The sequence below is a fragment of the Strongylocentrotus purpuratus genome, unplaced genomic scaffold (genome assembly GCF_000002235.5).
Source record: "Strongylocentrotus purpuratus isolate Spur 01 unplaced genomic scaffold, Spur_5.0 spur5_scaffold_16, whole genome shotgun sequence".
Classification (NCBI taxonomy): domain Eukaryota; kingdom Metazoa; phylum Echinodermata; class Echinoidea; order Camarodonta; family Strongylocentrotidae; genus Strongylocentrotus; species Strongylocentrotus purpuratus.
The window spans coordinates 26,440,845-26,464,341 of NW_022145601.1; the positions used below are offsets into that span (position 1 = coordinate 26,440,845).

Consider the following 23,497-nt stretch of genomic DNA (forward strand, 5'->3'; position numbering starts at 1 on the left):
CCGGTAAATTTTGATAAATTTCAAATAGCGCCTATGGCCGTACAATGGTAGCTGCGACCATGAAAATCTCAGAATATGTAGTTGGGATTTATAATTTCCAAACGGGAATAGCTAATCGGTCGATTTTAGTCAAGAAACATTGTTTCATAGTTAAATTAATATCTTGACCTTGAGAGGGAGCTATACAACATAAAAAGTTTATTATTTATAATTTCATAACTTTAGACTCGATTTCAACCGCGACAACGATCAATGTATATTGTAGGAATGTATATGCTTCCAATATGTTAATTTGAACCAAATTCATGACCCCATACCAAAACTTTGTAATACCTTTAATACAAAGTATATCATTACCCTGGCCGTAGCTAAGCCACCATCATAAGGCGCTGAAGCATTAAAGGGATTCCTTCCTCGCGAGTACCCATTTACTTCACCTGGGTGAAGAGTGTCTTAATATTAAATTATATCTGGTGCTTGAATTTTTTTCTCTAACTACATGTATTAACTATCATTTGATCTTATGTCCACAATATCATGTTTTAGAGCTAAATCTAAAACCAAACTCGGTTAAAAATTCACACATACAGTAACTTATATTTTGGAAGCTGCAGAGGGGATTAACTTCAGCAAGTTCCAGTATTCTCTTGATATATTTATCAATATTATTTAATTACAGGCTTACAAATATAACTTTCTCTCAATACAGCCATTTGTATAAAATCAAGCTAAACATACACTGTACATTAATTGTCATCTCATACTTGAATACTCACTTCAACTATCACAAATTTATCTACATTACAACATTTTTTGCAGCAAATTTCACTTTTCAAACCATTCAGATATGGCATATTGAATACACATAAGTACTATGGGGTTATATCAAGGTGTTTGTAAATATAATAATCACACACTTAAGAGTAAATATGAAATTCAAAATGATGCATTTTCAAAAATACTTTCCACATTGCATAATATACATACATCTCATATAAATGACACACAAATGAAAGAATGTTTCACCATGGACAGCAATTATTGAATACTGATTTTTTTCTTTTTAAAGTAAATTCAAATTTACATAATCATAGATATACAATTACATACATACCTATCCTTTTAATATTATATAATACATAGTCATTTATATTAGTACATTAGATATACACTGCAAGCAAGCAAAATGCTTATACTTGAATGTACCTGTACAAATAGTATCATATCGTATTCACCACACATGAAAACTAACTACATGTCATATGCATGAGACAGTGTAAATATGAACTAAAGATACAGCATCATACCAGGGCCCCGTCTTATAAAGGTTTGCGCTTGATCCAAGACATTGCAAGTTTGCAGTCGTCTATCTCTTATTTACCTTGTTGCGATTGATATCAATCGAAAATAAGTTGCAATTAATCACAACTCTTTATTAGACGGGGCCCAGGTAGCGAAATTTTTATTCCCAAACAGGTTTGCAATTTCTTATATTTCCGTTGTTCTCAATGGCTGATATGTTCTACGTCATTAGCACCTTGGAAAGAGGTCACAAACAATTAGTCTTTGATTTTTTATTGCTTTGCCTCACTATTTATAAAGGCAAAAAACTGAATAAACTGAGACTTGAACCCACAACTCTATGATTGTATTACGCTGACCTTACCGATTGAGCCAACGATGGGTTAATGAAAAGTGATTCTGCATGATTTCTATAACCCTATCACTCACCCTGACGGTTACGTCATTGCTAATGACGTAACATATCAGCCAATCAGATGACCGGAAATATTAGCATTGGCAAACCTGATTGGGAAAAAAAATTAGCGCCCAGGTATGTGTTTTTCTATCACAGTTTAATACTCATGTATACAAATTCATAGAATGATCAGATAATGTTAGAATATTGCATATCATCAGTATCATGTACACATATCTACTTAAACATGATTACCAGCTATTTACTATACACCATGCTTTAACACTTCAAAAGATAATGCTCAAAATACAACACAATTTCAGAAGATCTGGACGGAAAAACTGGATACATTGTTATACATTATGTTATATTTAGACACTGCAAACTTGTAAAGGCAGGTAAAAGTAATATCAGTATTAAAATATAAAAAGCTTAGGCAACATATGGTCCAAAACAAGCTTCAAACACTCTACCACTCCACATAGCTCCCTACATTTCAAAATATTTACATCTTTAACAAAAGAGGACATTCAACCTCGAAATATGAAGACAGTCCATATATATATATATATCAAAGAAAAAAAAACTGTGCATTAATCATTTTTTCCCCAAACCATGATTTTAAAATGCTTTGCCAACATATATAAACATAAAACTTACAGAAATGAAGAGTTAAATAATTGCACAAATGAGAAATAAAGTAAAATGTTAGATGGATAAAAACAGAAGAATATACAAAAATCCCTGGTTCTTAGGAAAAGGTACTTGATAAAGCAAAACACAAAACCAAACCATACGCTAATTCAAAGATATTTCAAACATTGCAATCAGAAAGTGGCCGGAAATTGTAAATAGTCTTCATATAACCAACTCACTGAATTTTTTAAAATCAGTCCACAAAAGTCTCTTTAAAATATTCACTTCACACTCATAAAAATACTGCAGCATTTGCAGCTTTTCTGCAGATACAGTAGACTACCAAAATAAAAATAGCTTAATGCAGAGACATTGACATAGTTCACGCTACTGTTACACATCCATTCCTTTACAGATTACTTCAGGATTTAGCTTCAAGTCAGGAGAGCATCTACTTGGAAATTTCCTCTAAGGGGGAGTCTGTGCTTAGACAAAATTCCTACCAAAGGCCAGGTTCCCTAGCAAGATCTAACTTGTACTGACTCTAAGACCCTGTTCTCACTCACTTTGAAAGTGGTCTTAGTTAAGACCGCTCCAGAGGAACGGGTCTTGAGGAACGGTTTGCGAGCGTACACACTCCGAGCAGTTTTTAATGGCTCAAACCGCTCCACGAGTCAAAGTGGTCTTGTTGCTATGGCAGCTCAGGTCAGCAGATCAATTTTTTCGCGCGCAGAATACAAACCGTATGTACCGTACTACATGTTTCGCACCGAAGGTCACTAGCTCACTTCCGTTCAAAGTACGCTTTCCGTTCACATTGCACGTTAGAGCGCTCCAAACCGCTCTTAATAAGACCCGCTCCTCAAGACCATCTCGGAAGGTGGTCTTTTGGAGCGGTCCAGAAGTCCACTTCCTGGACCACTTTGACCGTTCTCACTCACCTAAGAACCGCTCCTGAGGAACGGGTCTTAGTTAGAGCGCTCCAGAGCGCTCCAGAGCGCCCCAACGAAGTGAGTGAGAACGGGGTCTAAGAATAACCCCTTGATATGATTAACCCCTTGCCTACTGAATTTCCTCATTCTCATAGACGTAACAAAGGGACCATCCGGTTGCAGTAGCCAATGGGTTAAATAACATTCTAAGAGACATGATTCATATATTCACAACTTGATGGACTTCACTTTGGATGTTGCCTCCGTCACTTCAGTCTCGCTCTTCTTCAGTGAAACAGCGCCCCCTTGGTGCATCGTAACAACAGGAGGAGCCAGAGGGGTAACATTCTTTCTTAACGTGAGCTTCACCACCGGTAGCTGTCCTCCATGAAGTAGCGGTGGTCCTCTGTTTGGCATCGTGACAATTGGTGGAATAGTCGATGTCTGTCTGGGTGATGTCACAGTCTGGATCATTCCAAATAAAAATAAAAAACAATTTAAAGTTAATAAAACCTCTTTGAAGATACCAATGGAAAAGAAATATGCCGGTATATCAAAGGTATCCATTAAAACTACCATCTTTGGGCGAATGGAAAGCTGGCAGCTAGCTTCAGTATGCCATTACATATCTGAGGAAGGTGTCTGAACAATAGACATAGAAACTGTCACAAATAAAAAATTTAAAAAATGGATGTGTCACAGACCTTATTTCTAGTACCATAGTACAATTTTTCACTAGTGTGCCATAGCCTGTGAAACAATAATTTTCTTTTCTTTTGCTTTTCAAGAAAACTATAGAATTTGTTGCTTAAAAAAAAATAAACGTAGCACACGACATAATGGTAAAGATTCTCTACAGAGATTAAGACTGTGACCCGCCAATGACCAAGCCATACGTCATTAGGGGGCGGGGCTTAGCCATTAGCTTTCTTGAGCCCAGGACCTCGCTAAACTGTCTGCAAGAATAAAAGAGATGACAAAAAAAAGCCTTTTCAACCCTTTTGCTCAATTTTTTTATAAAACATTCATGATACATTGAACATTAGAGAAATCTAACAACAACTTTTTTCACCAGTTCTAGTCTAGCGGCTTTTGTCTCATTTTGTTGTGACGGGCCACATCTAAACGAGCCTGTACTTACATGTAGGATTTACTAACCTGTCTTGGTGTGGTATTGCCGACCTGTCTGGGTGTGGCATTGCCGACCTGTCTGGGTGTGGCATTGCCGACTTGCCTAGGTGTGGTATTGCCAGCTTGTCTCGGTGTGGAATTGCCGACCTGTCTCGGTGTGGAATTGCCGACTTGTCTCGGCGTGGTATTGCTGACCTGTCTCGATGTAGCATTGCCGACCTGTCTTGGTGAAAACATGACCTGCCTTGGTAACGACTTGGCCTTGGAGATAGCTCTCTGTGGGCTGACTGAACTACGAGCTGATCTGGAGGTTGTGCTGCCCTCGTTAGTCGAGGTGCTGCTAGGCATGGCCTTGCGGGTCGGAGGTCGCATGCTGGGTACGCTTCCACCTGAGGTATCATCATAGAGGAGCTGGTATTGACGTCGCTTGGACAGAGGCATTATGGGTTGCTTCCGTTTGACTTTCTCTTGGATCTCAATCACAATATCTACAAAGCATACAGAAGAATGGAAAACAACGGGCATGATATATTAAACAATAGCAAACATTTGTACTGTGCTTCATTTGTGAATATCAGCACTCCTGGTTGTACAAAATTTCACTCAGTGATTTGTACCTCGGAAGTGATAACCTGACTTAATCAGTGTAATACCCCAGTCACACAAGACCGACACCAGACTGAACAGAAAAAAAATGTTACATTATTGGGTACCCAATTAACACTTGGGTGGAGAGGAGCAATGCAAATAAAATACCTTGCTCAAAGACATAAGTGCTGTGCTATGGCTAGATATAACAACCTTTGCATTTCCAGTCCAGTGATTAAACAACTCAACTAAAACACTTTTCATAAATGTTGGGGGGGGGGGGGGAATGGGTGGTTCGTGGAGGCTGTTCCTCTGGAGTACTTACCTAATGTTTCATCAACCACTCCTGGTAGGAGTTCCTTAAGAACCTCACAGTTTGTATGCAGAGCTGGATTCACATTAATCTCTAACAACCATATCTGAAGAAAAAAAATAGCAAGAACAGTATGATAAATAATTTTACTTAACATATCAAAGGCATTGTTTAACAATATTAAATCTGAGATGCATGGCCCTACAGTGTCTGTGATTTTACCACACTCTTTTTCCCAATAGACTGTCGTGTTATAAAATACGTTAGGACAACGAAAAATGACATTTCCATTTTCAATCATAAATATCTTGATAATCAGACAGGTGATCGGCTTGTAAAAGTCATGGGATTCCTGACTGACTTCAGGGTTTATTATTATGATTACAGCATGAGCTTAATCCAGGATTTTGTTTCAGAATCAGAGGCAATGTTACTGAGTCACTTTAATTGGTACACAATCTTTTTAACAAATTTAAATATCTTTCAAATGGCCATCCATCTAAAGTTGTGCTCCACATTTGTACTGTCCACAGATACAGAGAAGAATATTACCTACAGATCTGAGGTAGAGAAGCAAGCTAAGATTTAGTTTTGATGCCCAGTTGATAACAAAGAAACAAGTTTCTCTGTAGAGACTTACTCGCTAATAGGGCCAATGCTAATGGTGAAATGATTGTGCAATCATATCGATGAATATAATAAAGGCTCTAATTGCATAAAGCCATTAGATTAACAGTAAAATTATTCATTCACATAGGAGATTAAATATATAATTCAATACATTTTGCAATACCATTATTTAGAGCTAATGATTTGCTTTCACACTTAAATGTTTACTAAGTAAGAGTTTAATTGTTGTTTCACATTATTTTTCATCAAATTCGTACAATTACAGGTGTTCCTTGCAGAGGAAAAGAGGTTCATAGACATATATCTTGCATTATACAAAATATACTGCCATGAGATGGTCTGGTTGGAAACTATGATACCCTAGGTGACGTGACTATGATTATTGAGGGGTGTAGCTCAGAAGGAAAAAGGTTGTCTTCTCGTCACCAAGGATACCGTAATTAGCCGTAAACTTGAAAATAGGCAGTATAAATTAGGTTGATATCCATCATACTAAAGCATGGATCTACTGATGATCATCTGCACTGTATGGTAATGTACACAAAAATATTTTTGAAGATGTGATGAATTCGTGCAAATATATCATATGCGGAATTATGACTTCATCAGGCACAGGTGCCTAAAAGTAGTGGTATGAAGAAATATATGACGTCACAGTAGATTATGCCTGTTTGTGTGATGTCATATGTTGTGTACAGTATACAATGTACATGATAGGTACTGCTGGACATGGATTGTGACATCAGCTGTAACTCCTGGGCCCCCATCTTATAAAGATTTATGATTGATCTAAATCAATCGTAAGTCCTCCAATCAATCACAAGTTTGCAGTCTCCTATCTCTTATGTACAGACAGTAGTTGGGATTGATATCAACTCTTTATAAGACAGGGCCAAGATGGTGATTTACTCATTTGCACAAAGCCTGTGTGAATAGACCGGTTTACTAACATATTCAAATTGTATGCATACTTTTTAATCAAAGGTTGTTCTTGATAACCTGAAGGTTTGCCCAAGGCTTGCCCTACTTAGCAACAAATAAAGTATGCAGACTGGATTCCAAGTATTGTAGTTCATTCATGAATAACATGTTAATGGAATAACTCGTCACTAGGTCCCCAGGAAAGCAACATCCATAAATTTGAAAATGTTTTGTTAACCCGTCTATTATATTTTATCACATGATGTCTAACAGACCAATCAACTGCATGGATTCTTTAATGACAGATTTAAACCATATACACAATCACAAACCAGGGGGTGGTTTACAAAGACTAAGATCGACTTTAAGTTGGACTTAAATATGGCAGGCCATTCATGCCACTGGTTGCTTTCACCATTGGTTTCTCAATTGTGATCTCTTGATAATAATTTTTCCTTCAATGATGAACTATCAAAAAAGTTAATTCCTGTAGATTTTTGACCACGATTTGTACATCCCTTGAGAAACCAATGCCAGGAACGGTTAGAGAAACTAGTGGCATGAAAGGCCTGCCATAGTTAAGTTCAACTTAAAGTCGATCTTAGTCTTTGTGAAACACTCCCCAGATAGAGATAGCGATTGACCCACCTTCATATCAGTGTCAAGGAGAAAGTCAAAGCCAAGAAGGTCAAAGTATCCTAGAGATGTATCAAGTTTGTTCTTAGCTGCAAGGAAGCACTGGCTCATGATCTGACACATTCGTTTCTGGGGTGAAGAAATAGATGAAGAAGAAACATGAAGAAGTTTTTAACAATAGTTAACAAATAATAACAATACTTGTAGCAAATCTTCTAAAAATTTACCTCTTTTAGGAAACCTTCCATAGAATTTTTGTTATTAGATATAATAACTCCTTTAGATCCCAATTGTTTCTAACATACCTATCCAAATTGGAATCCATCTAAATGTACTGTAAACGTGATTGAATATATTTCATAATTTTGTGTTATTTCTGTATTAATGACATTTTTTAATTTGTTTCTGCCTTTTATTTTTGTTACATTGTCACGCACAGTTGCGTATGTATTCCTATAGAAAATGCACAATAACAAAGTTGACAATTATTATCATTATTATCAAATCATCTGTCACTTTACTTTTCTTTTTTGACTGTAAGCTGGTCATTAAATCATTCTATCCCATAGAGTACATTTATGTCTACTTCTTTCTCCATTTACATTTACATTACAGCAGTGGTAGCGATGTCAATAAAAATACGCTGCCTTTAAGCCATTGGGTCACATGTATCCCTTTAATTTCTTTTAGTCTGTATGCTATTAAATCTACCTTCTTTCTCTACAATGATGTGTATATTTCTAACCTGGAAGAATCCTTTGACCCAATCCTTAGGAAGGCCTTTATCTTCAGCCAGATGTTGATTGACATGGTCACTGAATGCATCCATGCTCCATACGGTGTCTTCCTTGATATCCTGATAGTTAGGGTTTTTCTTCTGAACAAACTGTATACAGGAAGACGAAAAAAATCAAGTACATGTAATTGAATCAATCACCCACTCAATCAGTCAATCAATCAACCAATCAATAATTTAATCAATCATTCAACTGATTAAGCAATTAACAGATCAATTATACAATCCCCCAATCAACCAATAGAACAATCAATCAATCAATCCATCAATCAATTAATCACCTCATAAATAAGCTATGTGAAGATATCACTGTTTTCTGAATCAAATATTAACCAAACATTCAAACATTCTATCAATCAATCAATAATTTAACCCATCCATTAATCAGTAAATCAATCAAGCAATCAAATTATGTATAAATATATCCACTAATCTAGTGCTGACATTTGCTCTTGTGACAATTGCTCTGAGCTTTATTTTGTCATAAGTACAGGATTAGAAATGAATTTGAGTTGTAGGTTAGGTTTAGAGTAAGGACTAATCCATATGGTTAGAGTAAGGGGTAGGATTAGGGTTAGGGTTAGGGTTAGGTTCATATTTGGGTAGTTATAAACTTGGTAAGTGTTGGAAATTATCACGGAGCATTTATCGCAGAAGGAAGTTTCGTATACCCCCATCCCTCAATCACTCAAGGAAACCTCACCCCAAGAAATAACTTTACTTATTCTGAGAGATTTAATGTGTTCTTGCCCATCAATCTAAAAGATTCCCCATCAAAGTGTATGAGAGAGGTATAAAGCAAGATATTCTTATCATAATGTACAGTTCCTCAGCACAACATTATCAAGGAAATGGATGCGCCCATGTCAAGCTGAAAGGCATTACATCATGCCAAGAATATCCTTATTTGTATGTCTCTTGTACACTTTCTAAGGAATATTGTAGATCAATTGGCAGGAGAGCATCTGACCTTAAACTTATTCTTTAGGGTGAGGTTTCATTTAAACTCAGAAACCTACTAACCTGATTGGTAAGATGTGTGGAGATATCAGTGCTCTCAGGATCGTAGTCCACACATGACAGACGAAGGTATCCATTGAGAACAATTAAACTAAGAAACCTACTAACCTGATTGGCGAGATGTGTTGAGATATCAGTACTCTCAGGATCGTAGTCCTCACATGATAGACGAAGGTAACCATTGTGGTAGAGAACAATTAAACTAAGAAACCTACTAACCTGATTGGTAAGATGTGTAGAGATATCAGTACTCTCAGGATCATAGTCCTCACATGATAGACGAAGGTATCCATTGAGAACAATTAAACTAAGAAACCTACTAACCTGATTGGTAAGATGTGTAGAGATATCAGTACTCTCAGGATCATAGTCCTCACATGATAGACGAAGATATCCATTGTGGTAGAGAACAATGTAGGGATTGGTACAGGCAATCAGCATGTAGGCTCGCACATCAAACTTCTTGTTCTTCAAGAGCAGGGGGTTAGGAATGTACCTAAAATACAAACATACACAGAGTTAGAATTTCCCGGTGATGTCTAGTCTTCAAATACCTGTGACCTACAATATTCTGATGTTGATAATAATAATAATCAACACATTGGTGTAGTGCTTAATAATATGTTTCTCAGCCCTTTACATTGTAATTATTATTACCCCGATCATTGGATTCAATTGCATATCCGCACATGGTGGTGCACGTGGTCCACTCCCTTGGGAGTATTCCAACCACTTGAACGTTTGTATCCTACCCGTTACCCATATATCACCGGGAGGAGAGAGACAAACCTGGATTAATCAATAGTGTCCTGCCAAAGGACAGTGGTGCCAGGCTGGGATTCAAATCCTCAACTCTTGGATTGAGATTCAAGTGAATGAATCACAATAGCATGACACGTGATACCTCCAAACCAATAGCAAGTTTGGGGGCTAACCTTTGGATAAGTCTCTGTCCTGCAACTTCCTATCACAAGGACTTTAGTGCCGGGCTGCGATTCAAACCATTAACCCTTGGATTGAGATTCAAGTGAATGACCCACAATACGATGACCAGTGACCACCTGTCTACAAAGACCAGATTTTTTGTTTCATTGAAAATTGTTTTTTTCATTGAAACATGTATCAAAGGAAGCTGTGTACAAAGACCACTTTTCGTGTCTCCCTTGGGTGGTCTTTATAGACAGGTTCCACTGTACCTCCAGACCAAGAGCAAGTTTGTTTTGGCTATTACCTTTGGATAAGTCTCTGTCCTGTTCCTTGTCCTCTGGTCCTCCTCTGCATGGCCTTACTAGAGGTAGCTTCTTCTTCTCGTTGTCGATACCTCTCCTGAAGCTGACTTATGTCTCTCACCAGATAGATGCCTTTACCTTGGTTCATACCGTTGGGCTTGCTGATCCAAATCTCTCCCTCTGTAAAAACAGGTTATCAACAGTAATTTAGTTTTCATAATTCTTGTATATGATTATAGTTAATTAACGTTTTATATCTGTTTTGTATGTATGTAAAAACAGTTTTAACTTTAAAATGGACAATATCTCATTTGTGAGAACAAGTAGGGTAAATGAGGGTGAAAATGATGGATGAATTATTCAAAGGTAGACAGGGATTCCAAAAAGATGGTCCTATGTTTATCACTCTTTTCTTGAAATCTAAACAAATGCAGGGCTTATAAATGCTGCCATTTACTGATATCTTTTTAATATTCTAGTTTAATAATAAAAATAAGGACTCAATGGGGAGGCAGGCATTTAAATGCCTCCATCTTTTCCTCTACTAGACAAACTTAATAGGCCGTATGCATTACAAGTAGCAATTGCTTAAATCTGTATGCATAGCATTTTGCTTGCTTTCAGCAATGTCTATCTGTCTAATTTTAAGCCCAATAACACAATTTGTTTCCTTCACTGTAGCTTTTTGTGAATTTCAAAAATGCCTAGATGCCAAAATAAAAATTAACTTGAAATTAGTTCTTGATTACAAGTCATAATAAAACTGAGATAAATTTGACTAATATTTATATTCAAACTTTACTGCATATGAGGGGAGGGGGCTAGGAGGCCCCATCTAGACAAAATGATTTGGGACTATTTTGACTTTCTGTAGTGAAATATAAGCCTATGACTTAAAAAGTAATTCCGGTAAAAATATTGAGTGGTTCAGGATAGTGTGTTCTCAAGTTCACTATCAATGGAGTTTCATTACTACTACTACTCAAATTACCGGGGTCTACTCGCTATTCATAAAGACCCCTATTTATAAAATACCGCCATTCATTTAGTCATGCGTTATGGATAGTGGTCCTTATGAAAAGTGGTCCTTATGAATAGCAGTCCTTGTGAATAGCGGTCCTTATGGATAACGAGCTTGACCCAAATTACCTTTGAAAGTCTGTAAGAAAACATCTCTATCAGGTTTCAAGTCCAAGATATAGGATTCTGGGAAGAACTCGTCTATTTTGAGACCATACTTAGATCTACCCCCTCCTCTGGTCCTGTCACACACCCTCTCGTACTCCCTCAGAGTGTTGAAGAGACCAGTCTTGGTTCCGAGGATACCACCACTGTTTGGGATGCGGTTCACAAGTTGTTCACCTTAAGATGAGAGACAGAAAAAAAATGAAAGAATTCTTGAAAGCTTAAAGCCCCACTGCACTACTTGTAGCTACTTGCGCCCTCTATATAGCAAACAATGCCTAAGCAGTGCCTGTTGGTCCCCCATGATCTCCCTTTTTCTGATGTTAATCGATAGCTAATTTGATGAGATAACCACCTGTCAGTGACCTTGCAGGGGGGTCTAATCCATCCTGGCCAAACTAGTGCAGACAGGCTTTAATTCAATACCATGGGCAATTTAAACTGTCCAAGACTTGATATTGATCTGACATTTTTGGACAAGGAAAACTTTGTCTTTCTTCAAATAATATAAAACATGCAGCAGGTTCGGAAAGTTAGAAATCATTGAACTTGTCCCAAACAATCATATTTATAATGCAGGTGTGTACAACTTGGGGGCACTGTAGAATCAACTGATTGGTTGAATTGATTTCAATCAATTCAAAATTATTGCAAGTCAATTCTGCTAACACTCTAGAAGTAAATTTTCACAGCACTATTGGAGCTATTTGACTCCTTAAAGGGAAAGTCCACCCTGATATTAAGTTAGTTTTAATCGGGACTGCACTACTTGTAGTAACTTGCCTTCTCTATACAGCCAACAATGCCTAAGCGGTACCAGGTGATCCCCTATGGTTCCCTTTTTTTTAATGTTAATTGAGAGCTGATTTGATGAGATAACCACTTGCCAGTGACCACGCAGGGAGGTCTAATCCCTCCTGGCCAAACTAGTGCAATGGGGCTTTAAAGGGAAAGTCCACCCTAATATCAAGTTGGTTTAATAGAAGCAGAAAAACGGGAGGAATAGGCCCAGTGAAAGTTTGAACAAATTAAGATTAAGAAGGAGAAAGTTATGAATTTTTAAAGTTGTAATCAATCAAACACAAATTGGTACTGACACTGTGACGTATCTTGCAAGCTCCTCTGCAAGATAGGTTACAGAGGGTGGGCTTCCCCTTAAAGGAAGAATCTTGTACCTGGTTTGAAAGCGTTGAAGTTGATGCTACTCCGAAGCTCTACCCACTTCAACCTGAACTGATTGCTATGCTTCTCCGTCATTCTACGCCAACCTTTCGTCACTAATGCTCCCTCGATCCTGAAATTAAGAAAGTAAACAATGACAGGTCAGAGACCTATGTTAGGTTTGGATATATAACAAGTACATTTATACATGTAGCAGTGTGAAGAAAATTTGCAGGTAAACAGGGATGTCTATGCTCCCTGGGGGTGGTTCATAAAGCTGTGCGTAAAGTTACGCATGACTTTACGAATGACTTTAAAGGCCCACTGCACTACTTGTAGCTACTTGCGCCCTCTATATAACAAACCATGCCTAATCGGTGACCATTGGTCCCCCATGATCCTCTTTTTCTTATGTTAACTGAGAGCTGAGTTGATGAGATAACCACCTGTCCAGTGACCTTGCAGGGCAGTCTAATCCCTCCTGTAAACTATGGCAGATACGCTTTAATATGAAGAGCTAAATCGGATTCTCAAATCCTTTTAATTGCATAAGCTAAAGTTGAAATATGCAGATGTAGATTGACCTTATCGTTATTAACAAAACATTTGAATGGAAAGTGTATTTTTGGCTACAATTTAATTGAGATTATGGGAAATACAGTCACACTTTGTTAAAATGTCAGGTAAAACTTTGGACATCCCATTTGGCTTTTCATATTCAAATTATTTGTAAAGTCATTCATAAATGTACGCACAGCTTTATGAAACATCCCTCTGGTCATGCTCTAAAGCATATTCATTCCGGATAACCCTCCTTTCTTATGCAAAAGATGACTTTGAATACTACTGCAGTTTCATTCAAATAATATCATTTGAGAATTAACATTGTTATATATTTTTTTTACTTTATTTTTTTTTGTAATGTCAAACATGGCTACAATATTGAGCAGAAGAAAAATCAAATTGAATTCACATGATCAATGACCTTCCTTCATGAAGCTTAGTCATAGGATATAAAGATATGCCTTTACAATACCCAATTTGATTATGTATTCCATCCATCAAACTACTTACTCAATCAAAGTACATTGACCTCCCTCCAGCTCCATTCTTCCTCTCACTTCCACAGTGAACCAATACTATATCCCCATCCGGCCAACCATCAGAAGAATTCTTTGGTTTGGTGGTGCTTATTAAGAATCAAGGACAACTACCCTCTGGACCGTCACCATGTGAACCATGAGAAAACTACCCTAGGACAATAACTCTAGACAGCGACATCTTAAGACAATTATCCCCTCCCCGTGCAACAATTGTCCTTGCACATCCCGATAACTACTGGTATACCCACTATGTTGTATGTACATGTAGTTGGTAAAGGGTAACAGAATTTTTTCCAGGGGGCAGTTTTCGAGGGGGTAATAGTCTTGGGGGAGATTTCCAGGGGTAGCTATCAAAGGTGATAATTGAGGGGGCAGTTGCCCTCATACGGTTAATTACAAATTCTACAAGTCCTTTGAGAATACTCACAATGATACTCCATTGTTTCCACCAATGTAGAACGTTGGTGATGTATCCACCTGCATGACAGACTTCCTCCCGCTGGTATCCCCGGGACTCTTCCTCTCCCGTCCCCCTCCTCCCCCTCCTCCTCCTCTGTCTCCATTCTTCCCGTCTTTCTTCTCCTTGGACTTTGAAGAGTCCTTGCCCGTCTTGCTTCCATTTTCTCCTCTTCCCAAACCACCTGCCTCACCAGAAGGGCAGGAAGTAGACCCTCCTTTGCCTCCATCTCCCTCCTTGCTGTTTGGGTTGTTGTCATAGCAACCCCAATCGGCATCGTTATTGCTGTTATTGTTGTTGGAGTTTGGATTATTTAAGGTATTGAAGGATTCTGAAGGTTCGCTCATTGTCTTGGTGTCCGCTGGTGCAGGTGGTGAGGGTTCACCTTCATCTTTGTGCTGGTTATCTTCGCGTAAACTATCCTCTATTTGGGCATCAGTCCGGTAATAAGCACCTTCATAACCCAATGCATCGTCATAGTTACCATCAATATAATCATTATCATCTCTTTTATCCTCACCGTCTCCTTGCTCAAGCTCAGGAGGAAACTCCTCGTCGAGGGAGGTCAGGTCATTCTCCATCTCTTCATGGTTGCCATGACAATCGATGCTAGGTCCACTTGTTTCCACGCTCAGCTTGACCATAGCTTCTTCTACCGTCTGTTCTTGGTCTTTACTCATTTTAGTCCGTAGCCTAACCTCCTCTCTGTCAGATCCATCTACATCCCCCTGCTTGTCTCTCTTCTCCTCTCTCTCCATCTCCTCCTCTTCTGCATCATTTGGTTCTTGTTCCTCGTCCGCATCACTAGCATCCGCGGCTTCTTCAAGTTCCTCTTCCTCCTCTCCTTTCTGCTTCCTTTGTAGAGAGAAGATTGATTTCTTGCCTGGTTTGTATTTGGTTCTCGTCCATGGGTGCTCATCGCAGTAGCTGAAGAAAGAAAATACAAATATGATTACTTCTCTGATAAACTGCAATGGCATTCTTTTTTACTCTTTTTTATTCTATTGTTACTATCATTGTTTCCACTTATTGCCAGTACCACAAACTTAAACTATTTTATAATTTTTGCATATACAAATGTAAATCGACTCTCTCATAAAATATGATATTGTATCATATTGGAAAGATCCCTTTCAAACATTGCTGATTCAGATTAACTTTCCTAACCTTTTCCTAACCTTAACTTTTCAACCTGACGCGTAAATAAATAAAAAAATAATATGGTCATTTATATAGCGTCGGTATCCGCCAGGTTCTGACGCTCATGGCGCTTTACACATGTAAGGTACATGTACTCAGTTTTTCTGTTAATGCATGTACTGTATAGATTCTCTTCCCTCTTACTGAAAGCTGAGTCGATGGGGTAAGAGACTTACCGACAAATGCCCTTTCTGCCCGAATTCAACCGGCACCTTACATTATATACTGACACATTGCCCATCCCTCTTGGATAGATTCAAATGGAGACACGACAATCCCAATAGCAATGTATTGAACAACTAAAGAAATGGTGACGGCATCTTTGATATATACTTGGACATCCAAGGTTATTCCGTCACTGGGAGCACTATCCCTCCCCTCATCCTAGTCACCACCCAGCGACCGGATTTGGTTGTTGTACGGGAGGAGAGAAAAAGGATGTTGCTTGTGGAACTTACTGTTCCATTTGAAATAACTGTTCAGGATGAACATACCAGTAATAGAAAGGTGGAAAGGTATGACGTTGTGGTAAGAGACTCGAAAGACACAGAATACTTGAGTCTTCTTTGAAGCAATCGAAATAGGGGTGAGAGGTCACATATGTAGATAGAGGAAAAAATCCCCTAGACTCAAGAGTACTTGATAAACGCAAATGTGACGTCAGACCTAGCTAGGATGATGATTAATCACATTAGTATTTAAAGCATGTTCTTCGGGCACCGTTCCTTATTTTCTGTAGCAGGAAGGATTGACATTGGAAAAGAGTACAATATCTGAATTTATAGAATAAGAATATGGACCAAAGTTACTCACTCGTCATAGTTTATTCAGCATTTATTACCGAGCAGTCGAGCACCCATAAATTAATATGATTAATACTTTATCCCCACTTCTCACAAATTATCTTACCTGCTTAAAATCCTTAAATCACAAAATTCATCAATAATGCCAATATATTTCTCCATGATTTAGATTTTATTATTGTATTTTTTCTTGCTTTTTGTATTCTTTGATTCATTGTACAAACCAGCCTTGAACACTGATTATGAATATTGTAATTGAACTATAATACTTATCTTTGAAAAAAGAAATGATTACAACAAGTTGAAAAGGCTCATTAAAGAAAACCTCACCCCAAAAAATAACTGTAGTTATTCTGAGAAATTAATTGTATTCTTGCCCATTAATATACGAGATTCCCCACCAAAGAGTATAAGAGAGGTACACGTATAAAGCAAGATATTCTTAAAGATAAACTTGAGTTCTGGTAATGCGATTGCATTGTGAAAGAAAAGGTGTGGAATGGATCAGAAAAGTTGATCATATAGCATGTAAGTAATGGTGTGTAAAGCAAGGTTCTGGAGTCATCAAAATCATCATAAATTTGGCATAGTCTTGGTAAAGTAACAATCACTTACACAGAAAGCTGTACATGAGACAACACACATGATGTCGGGGCTGGTACTACCCTGATTTCCATATCTTTCTATGCTCATTACTCAGCCAGTATACATTTTCTTCCAAAATTGTTTGGCACATGACATTTATTTGTAATCTTGAACATTCAGTGTAAGTTTCGTTAGATTCTGTGAGAATTCATTTTCTTTTTTTACCAGAACTCAAGATTATCTTTAACATAATGTACAGTTTCTTAGTACGATATGGGCATTGCCATTTCCTTGATAATGTGACGTTCTATGTGAAGTCGTTGATCAAGTAAATGTATTCAAATGTACAAATGCTTCCTTCCCACCCGTGTGTGGTGATGAAGTATTTCATTCACCTGCCATTATCTTTTGTACTGCAATTGTCAGTATGCAAATTGCATAAATATATTGTTGCCCTTCTGGGGTTTATCTTTTTTTTAATGAGTTACAACTGTTCCCCTGTTATATATTGTCACTAATTACAGTTTTTATATTTTCAGCTATGATTTTCCCTCCTTGAAAAGTAAAAATTTTGTTATTGAATTATAGTCTTTCAAACAAGAGCTTGGTGCATGGTACATGTACGAGTTTGCCTGGTACGTCATATTATCAAGAAAATGGCTGCACCCAAGTCATGCTAAAAAAAGGCATTACATCATGCCAAGAATATCTACATTTATGCATCTCTCGTGCACTTTTGTAAGGAATATAGTATATCAAAAGGCAGGAAATAATCTTATCTTTCAGCATATCTACACTTATTCTTTGCGGTGAGGTTTCGTTTCAGAAATACAACTATACTACAAGATAGTGCTACACATTCCAATGAAAATTCTCTTCAGGCCATGCAACCAAAGTGTGCCAACAAGACCGATTGATATCAAAAGACCAAACAAAAAATGATCGTAACCTGAATGGCCAAGAATCGGTCAGTATGGAGTCGGTATGGAATCAGTATGGAGGCGTGACTCAGATATAAAGATCCCATAAAAGGAAATGGGTGGAAACTGTTATTGATTGTGGTGGAGAATAGTACTGTTCTCAGCCGAAAGGTTATTCTCCAAAAATCTCTTCCTTGTATAAATTGCGGTCATGGTGGTTTCTGGCACCACGAAAGGTCGACTCAGAACTGGGTCACAGAACATTAGTAAGTCACAGGGATATGAGCAAGACATTTACCATGAGTGAAAAATTAAAATAAGGATAAACAGAAAAGGGAGAGGCACATTACTGCATTTAGGGGGCAACTATAACAACAACAAATTAAAAGAAGAAGGTCAGCTCAGCTGGTACATGATACTTCATCTCTGATTCTCAAAAAAAAGTCATTGGAAACTCTAAAATAATAGATTAACATGTACATCTGAACTGCTTCCCTTGGGTTTAGACTATTAACAATCGTTTTCTATCTTTTTTTTAATGGAAAACTACTGATCCCCCCCCCCCCCCCATTCTGATAGACTTTTACACATCAGCAGTATTTGTGATGGTGGTGCTTTGATTAGAAGTTGTAGAAGGGTTAGTCATAGGAGGGGTAATCAACCTTTTGGAGGGGGAAGGTATAGTTTGGCTAAAGCGTCAACTCATTTGGGCTCATTCAAACTCTTGTTTCACCTCAAATAGAAGTTCTACACAGTGCCATATTAGCAGCCTATCGATATCATCATAATCATAATAATAACAATAATATGGATATTTATATAATGCCGGTAAACGCCAAGCTCTGAATCTCATGCCGCTTTACATATATAACCAAATGTATACTGCTAAAGTACCTAGCGCTCAAGCATATCAGATACCCACTTACACCTGGGTGGAGAGTGGCAAATGTGGATTAACGTCTTGCCAAACGATGTTAGTGCCACGGCAGGATTTGAACCCTGTACCTTGTGATCTGCAGTCGGTGGACTTGTCCACTAGACCACAACACCCTACATAACTATCATTACTCATCCTAGATGGTTCATATTCTTGATGGTAATAGAGATGCTTCTACAGAGGGGCAATCATCCAGGAGAGGGTCATTTTATGAAGGATTCTTACATTATGAAAAAGGGGAATATCCATTGCTCCTTGTTTGTGGACTTCACTCCATTCCTCTCTTCGTGAAATTGACAGTTTTGAACACTAATGAAGCCTCTAAACTAATCAATTTTGGAGGTGTTGTAGTCTAGTGGATAAGTCACCCGACTTTAGATCACAAGTTACGAGGTTCAAATCCCAGCCCAGCACTAATCACTTTTGACATGATGTTGATCTACATTTGCCACTCTCAACCGAGGTTGTAAATGGGTACACGGTAGGATGCGAACATTAATGTAGTTGCTCAGCATTGTGAGCGTCTGTAAAATGGCACCTGGCCTCATCACCATCATCTTCACCCTCATCATCATCGACTACATACCTTCTACAGATGCCTTGTAGCCATGTATCAATGGACTTGAAGTGGTAGACCATATTGTGATAGGACTTGGAAACAAAGCGGTAGGAATCAAAGACTTGAACCTTGCCCTTCTGCCAGCGTGCTCCGATGGTCTTGGGTCCATCACCTAACCACACTTCCACGTGCACCATGTCATGCTTCTGCTTCTTAGCTGTCAAACAAACACAAGAGTATATACATGGGACCAAACTGTCTATTTGCAAAATAACATATCATGTAAGTAATATAGTTTATCACAGAGTTAATGCACTTCTGGCTCTGAACAGACAATATATCTTGGCTGCAAAACAACATGGATAGATACACTGTACATAGGACAAGAAAGCTATGTGTAAAAGAAACAATATGCTTCTTGGTTGCAAAAATCAATACACCCTTTCATTGTTACAAGAGTGCGCATGCACAGAAATGGGCGCCATTTTAATTTACGAGTAAACCTTATAATTTAAAATGGAGCCCATGTTAATATAATGTGAGCGCGTGTAGTGACGCAACAATACCTGTGCATCTGAAAGCATTGATGACGCAATGTTTACGCGCAAATTAAAATGGCGGCCTTAACCGTGAAAGGGTGTATTAAATACAGGAATTCAGACATAATGTATTTCCAATACAATCCACTAATACAAACATATATTTTATTTTTAATATCAGGTAAAAACAAGCTATAAATCAAACAATTCAAAAAATCCAATGTACAGACTACAAGCATTTATAGCAGATCAAATATGTATTTTGCTTACATTTCTTATTGAAGTAGGTGCCTGAGATAAAGACTAAGTCACCAGGTTTCATCTCTTCTTCTGTGATGGTGATAGGTAGGATGTCATACTGATAGGCTTGGTTCCAGCTGTCAACCTTAAAACCAAAATCTTCTTTCAAATCCATCAAGACCCGCCTCACCAGACCACAGCAGTCTAAGAAGAATGGGGCGTCGTACTCTGGAGCTATCAAAATGACAAAACGGAAACAAACAAACAAACAAAACATCCATTACACTAAATGTTATTTGTACAATTGCCATTTTAGTGGGGACGCAGACCTATACAAATTTTCAAATCATTTTCTGTATCTCCTGACATGTTTAAATTTTAACTGCCTAAATAAAGTACATATACATTACACTAGAGGAGTCGTGGTCTAATGGATAAGAATCTTAATTTTGGATCACAAGGTACATGGTTCAAATCCCTGACCGTTGTAAGGAAGTACATGTCTTCGCATTCTCCTTTGAGGGTTTGCACGTTCCTTTTTGTCGTAGGCAGGTGCCGCCCACAAAAGCTTACATGCTGGGTTGCTGCCCTTGTTTAGTTTGTAACCATCATTTGTATTTTCTACAAGCCTGCCCTGACATACCACAAACCCATTAAATTACCTAGGAAAAACCTCCACTCATCCGCACAATATAAATGTAACTGTTTCCGGGCCAATTAGTATTTGTACCATAATATAGATTTATTAAACAGGTTTTTGATCCCTGTTGCTTCTTTCTTTCAATTTATATCTTCACAAACAGTATTCAATGAATTAAGTGTCACAATCAATGAACCTTTATTTAATTTCAAAATGAAGGACAGGCTATTCTTAGTGAAACTATGTCAGATTCAATTTTTAAGATTTGGGCAATTCTACCTACATCCGTAAAAGTAATTTTCTGTAGATCATCATTTGGTATGACTCATTGCAGAAAAAAATACATTACCAAATGAGTGAAAAGTTTGAGAAATCTTCTCAAGAGTATTGTTGATTACATTCTTAATAAGAACATTCTCCACCCACATATTTTTCAGTCTCTATTACATTAATTTTATTTAAAAATATGATTCATGATCTGCAGAAAACCATTATTTCAATTATCCAAGCCTTCAATAACATAGCTGAACATAACAGTTTCACTTTAAAGTGGCCTTGATATTATTGTTTTCATTTTTGTTTAATATTCTGGTTGGCTTTCATTTGAATTAATACTGGGCACAATATCAGCAGGGTATTATATGCTGTCTACACAAAGAACATAATAAGAAGGAAAAAAAAGGAATGAGTATTTAAAACAAAACTTACTTCCTTTGGTTTGGTACCGCTTGGCATACGGTACACCAAAGTAATGTTTACACTGGTCCAAGAACCTCATTCGAAGGGCCCACATTCGCTCATGGTCTTTCTTTCCTAATAGCTCCCTCTCTCGAATCAGTTCCATCTGTCTAAACTGGTCCTACAAAATACAAAGACAAAATAAAGTTAATTATTAAATTAAAAAAATGGAGAAAAACTAGATGGAATTTTGACTGCGCGCAGTCGAAAATGATGCCTCCGCCATAGAGCAATTTAAATAATAGTGAGGTCTCTTGCTTTGCGCAATTTCTCAAGACGCGTGCCAAATTTCGAGGCAATCGGCCCCTCCCCCCCCCCCCCCCCAGTCAGGGAGGTGCTCAAAATAGCCCAGTTAAGTACGGGTTAAGTAACGGAACATATTTCAAGTGGTTCTTGACATATCATGACAAGTCCTATACATGTAGTCTGAAATTTTCAAGTTGACCTCTATGACCTTTGACATACATGTACTCCAAAATCTAATCTGATCGTTTTCCTATGGTGATATATATACTATCCTTAAGTTTGAAGTTTAAATCTCCAGTGGTTCTTGAGATATTATGATAACAATCTCAATGTATGGAATTTCATAAGTTGACCTCTGTGACCCTTGACCTTTGACCTACGTGCTCCAAAATCTAATCAGATCGTCTTCCTATGGTGATACATACTATCCTTAAGTTTGAAGTTTAAATCTCAAATGGTTCTTGAGATATCATGATAACAATCTCAATGTATGGAATTTCATAAGTTGACCTCTGTGACCCTTGACCTTTGACCTACGTGCTCCAAAATCTAATCAGATTGTTTTCCTATAGTGATACACACTATCACTAAGTTTGAAGTTTAAATCTCCAGTGGTTCTTGAGATATCATGATAACAATCTCAATGTATGGAATTTCATAAGTTGACCTCTGTGACCCTTGACCTTTGACATACGTGCTCCAAAATCTAATCAGATTGTTTTCCTATAGTGATACACACTATCACTAAGTTTGAAGTTTAAATCTCCAGTGGTTCTTGAGATATCATGATAACAATCTCAATGTATGGAATTTCATAAGTTGACCTCTGTGACCCTTGACCTTTGACATACGTGCTCCAAAATCTAATCAGATCGTCTTCCTATGGTGATACATACTATCCTTAAGTTTGAAGTTTAAATCTCAAATGGTTCTTGAGATATCGCGCTAACAAACTCAATACAAGGAATTTCATAAGTTGACCTCTGTGACCTGTGACCTTTGACCTACGTACTCCAAAATCTAATCAGATCGTCTTCCTATGGTGATAAATACTATTCCCGAGTCTTAAGTTTAAATCTTAAATGGTTCTTGAGATATTGTGATAACGGTCAAACGGGACGGACGTACGGACGGACGGACGGACGGACGGACGGACGGACGTACGGACGGACGGACGTACGGACGGACGGACGGACGTACGGACGGACAACCCGAAAACATGATGCCTCCGGCACCACCTTCGGTGGCGGAGGCATAAAAACAGCTGAATGTTTAGAATGTCATATTTCAAATGTATGCACACTACTGTAATATAATATCTTCACAACCTGGAAGCTTTAAAAAAACTGGTGTTACGTTAAGGTAGATTTTAACCAAAGATCAACAAGTGAATTCCATACCGGTAGTTACTACAGGTTTGTCCAAAAATTTTAACATTTCCAAATTGTATAACTAAATTATTCATACCCCTTGTAAATTTGATGCTTTTGTGTTTTTTCAGAACATAAGAATGAAAGGTGGACTGGTTATTAAAATTAGGGCAATTGTTGAATACTTTTGGATGCATGATTTAATATCACGTTCTCAATAGACATAAATTAGAGCAAATCAATTTTTCACATACTTGAATGATTACAAACCTTGGTAAGGGTA

At 37.7% G+C, this 23,497-nt stretch overlaps 1 protein-coding gene across 1 annotated transcript; it reads right to left on the reverse strand.

The window, feature by feature from the left end:
• Positions 1-3,368: 3,368 nt before the first annotated feature.
• On the reverse strand, positions 3,369-21,715 carry LOC115924601 (probable beta-tubulin polyglutamylase). The gene is made up of 13 exons (XM_030987167.1): positions 21,569-21,715; positions 20,251-20,454; positions 19,469-19,658; positions 14,408-15,364; positions 12,892-13,010; positions 11,681-11,893; positions 10,534-10,711; positions 9,627-9,798; positions 8,232-8,372; positions 7,499-7,615; positions 5,312-5,405; positions 4,426-4,886; positions 3,369-3,732 (listed from the first exon to the last, which is right to left on the reverse strand). Exons 1-13 carry the CDS (start codon positions 21,702-21,704, stop codon positions 3,496-3,498), a joined length of 3,219 nt encoding a protein of 1,072 aa, XP_030843027.1. The 5' UTR covers positions 21,705-21,715; the 3' UTR covers positions 3,369-3,495.
• Positions 21,716-23,497: the final 1,782 nt, after the last annotated feature.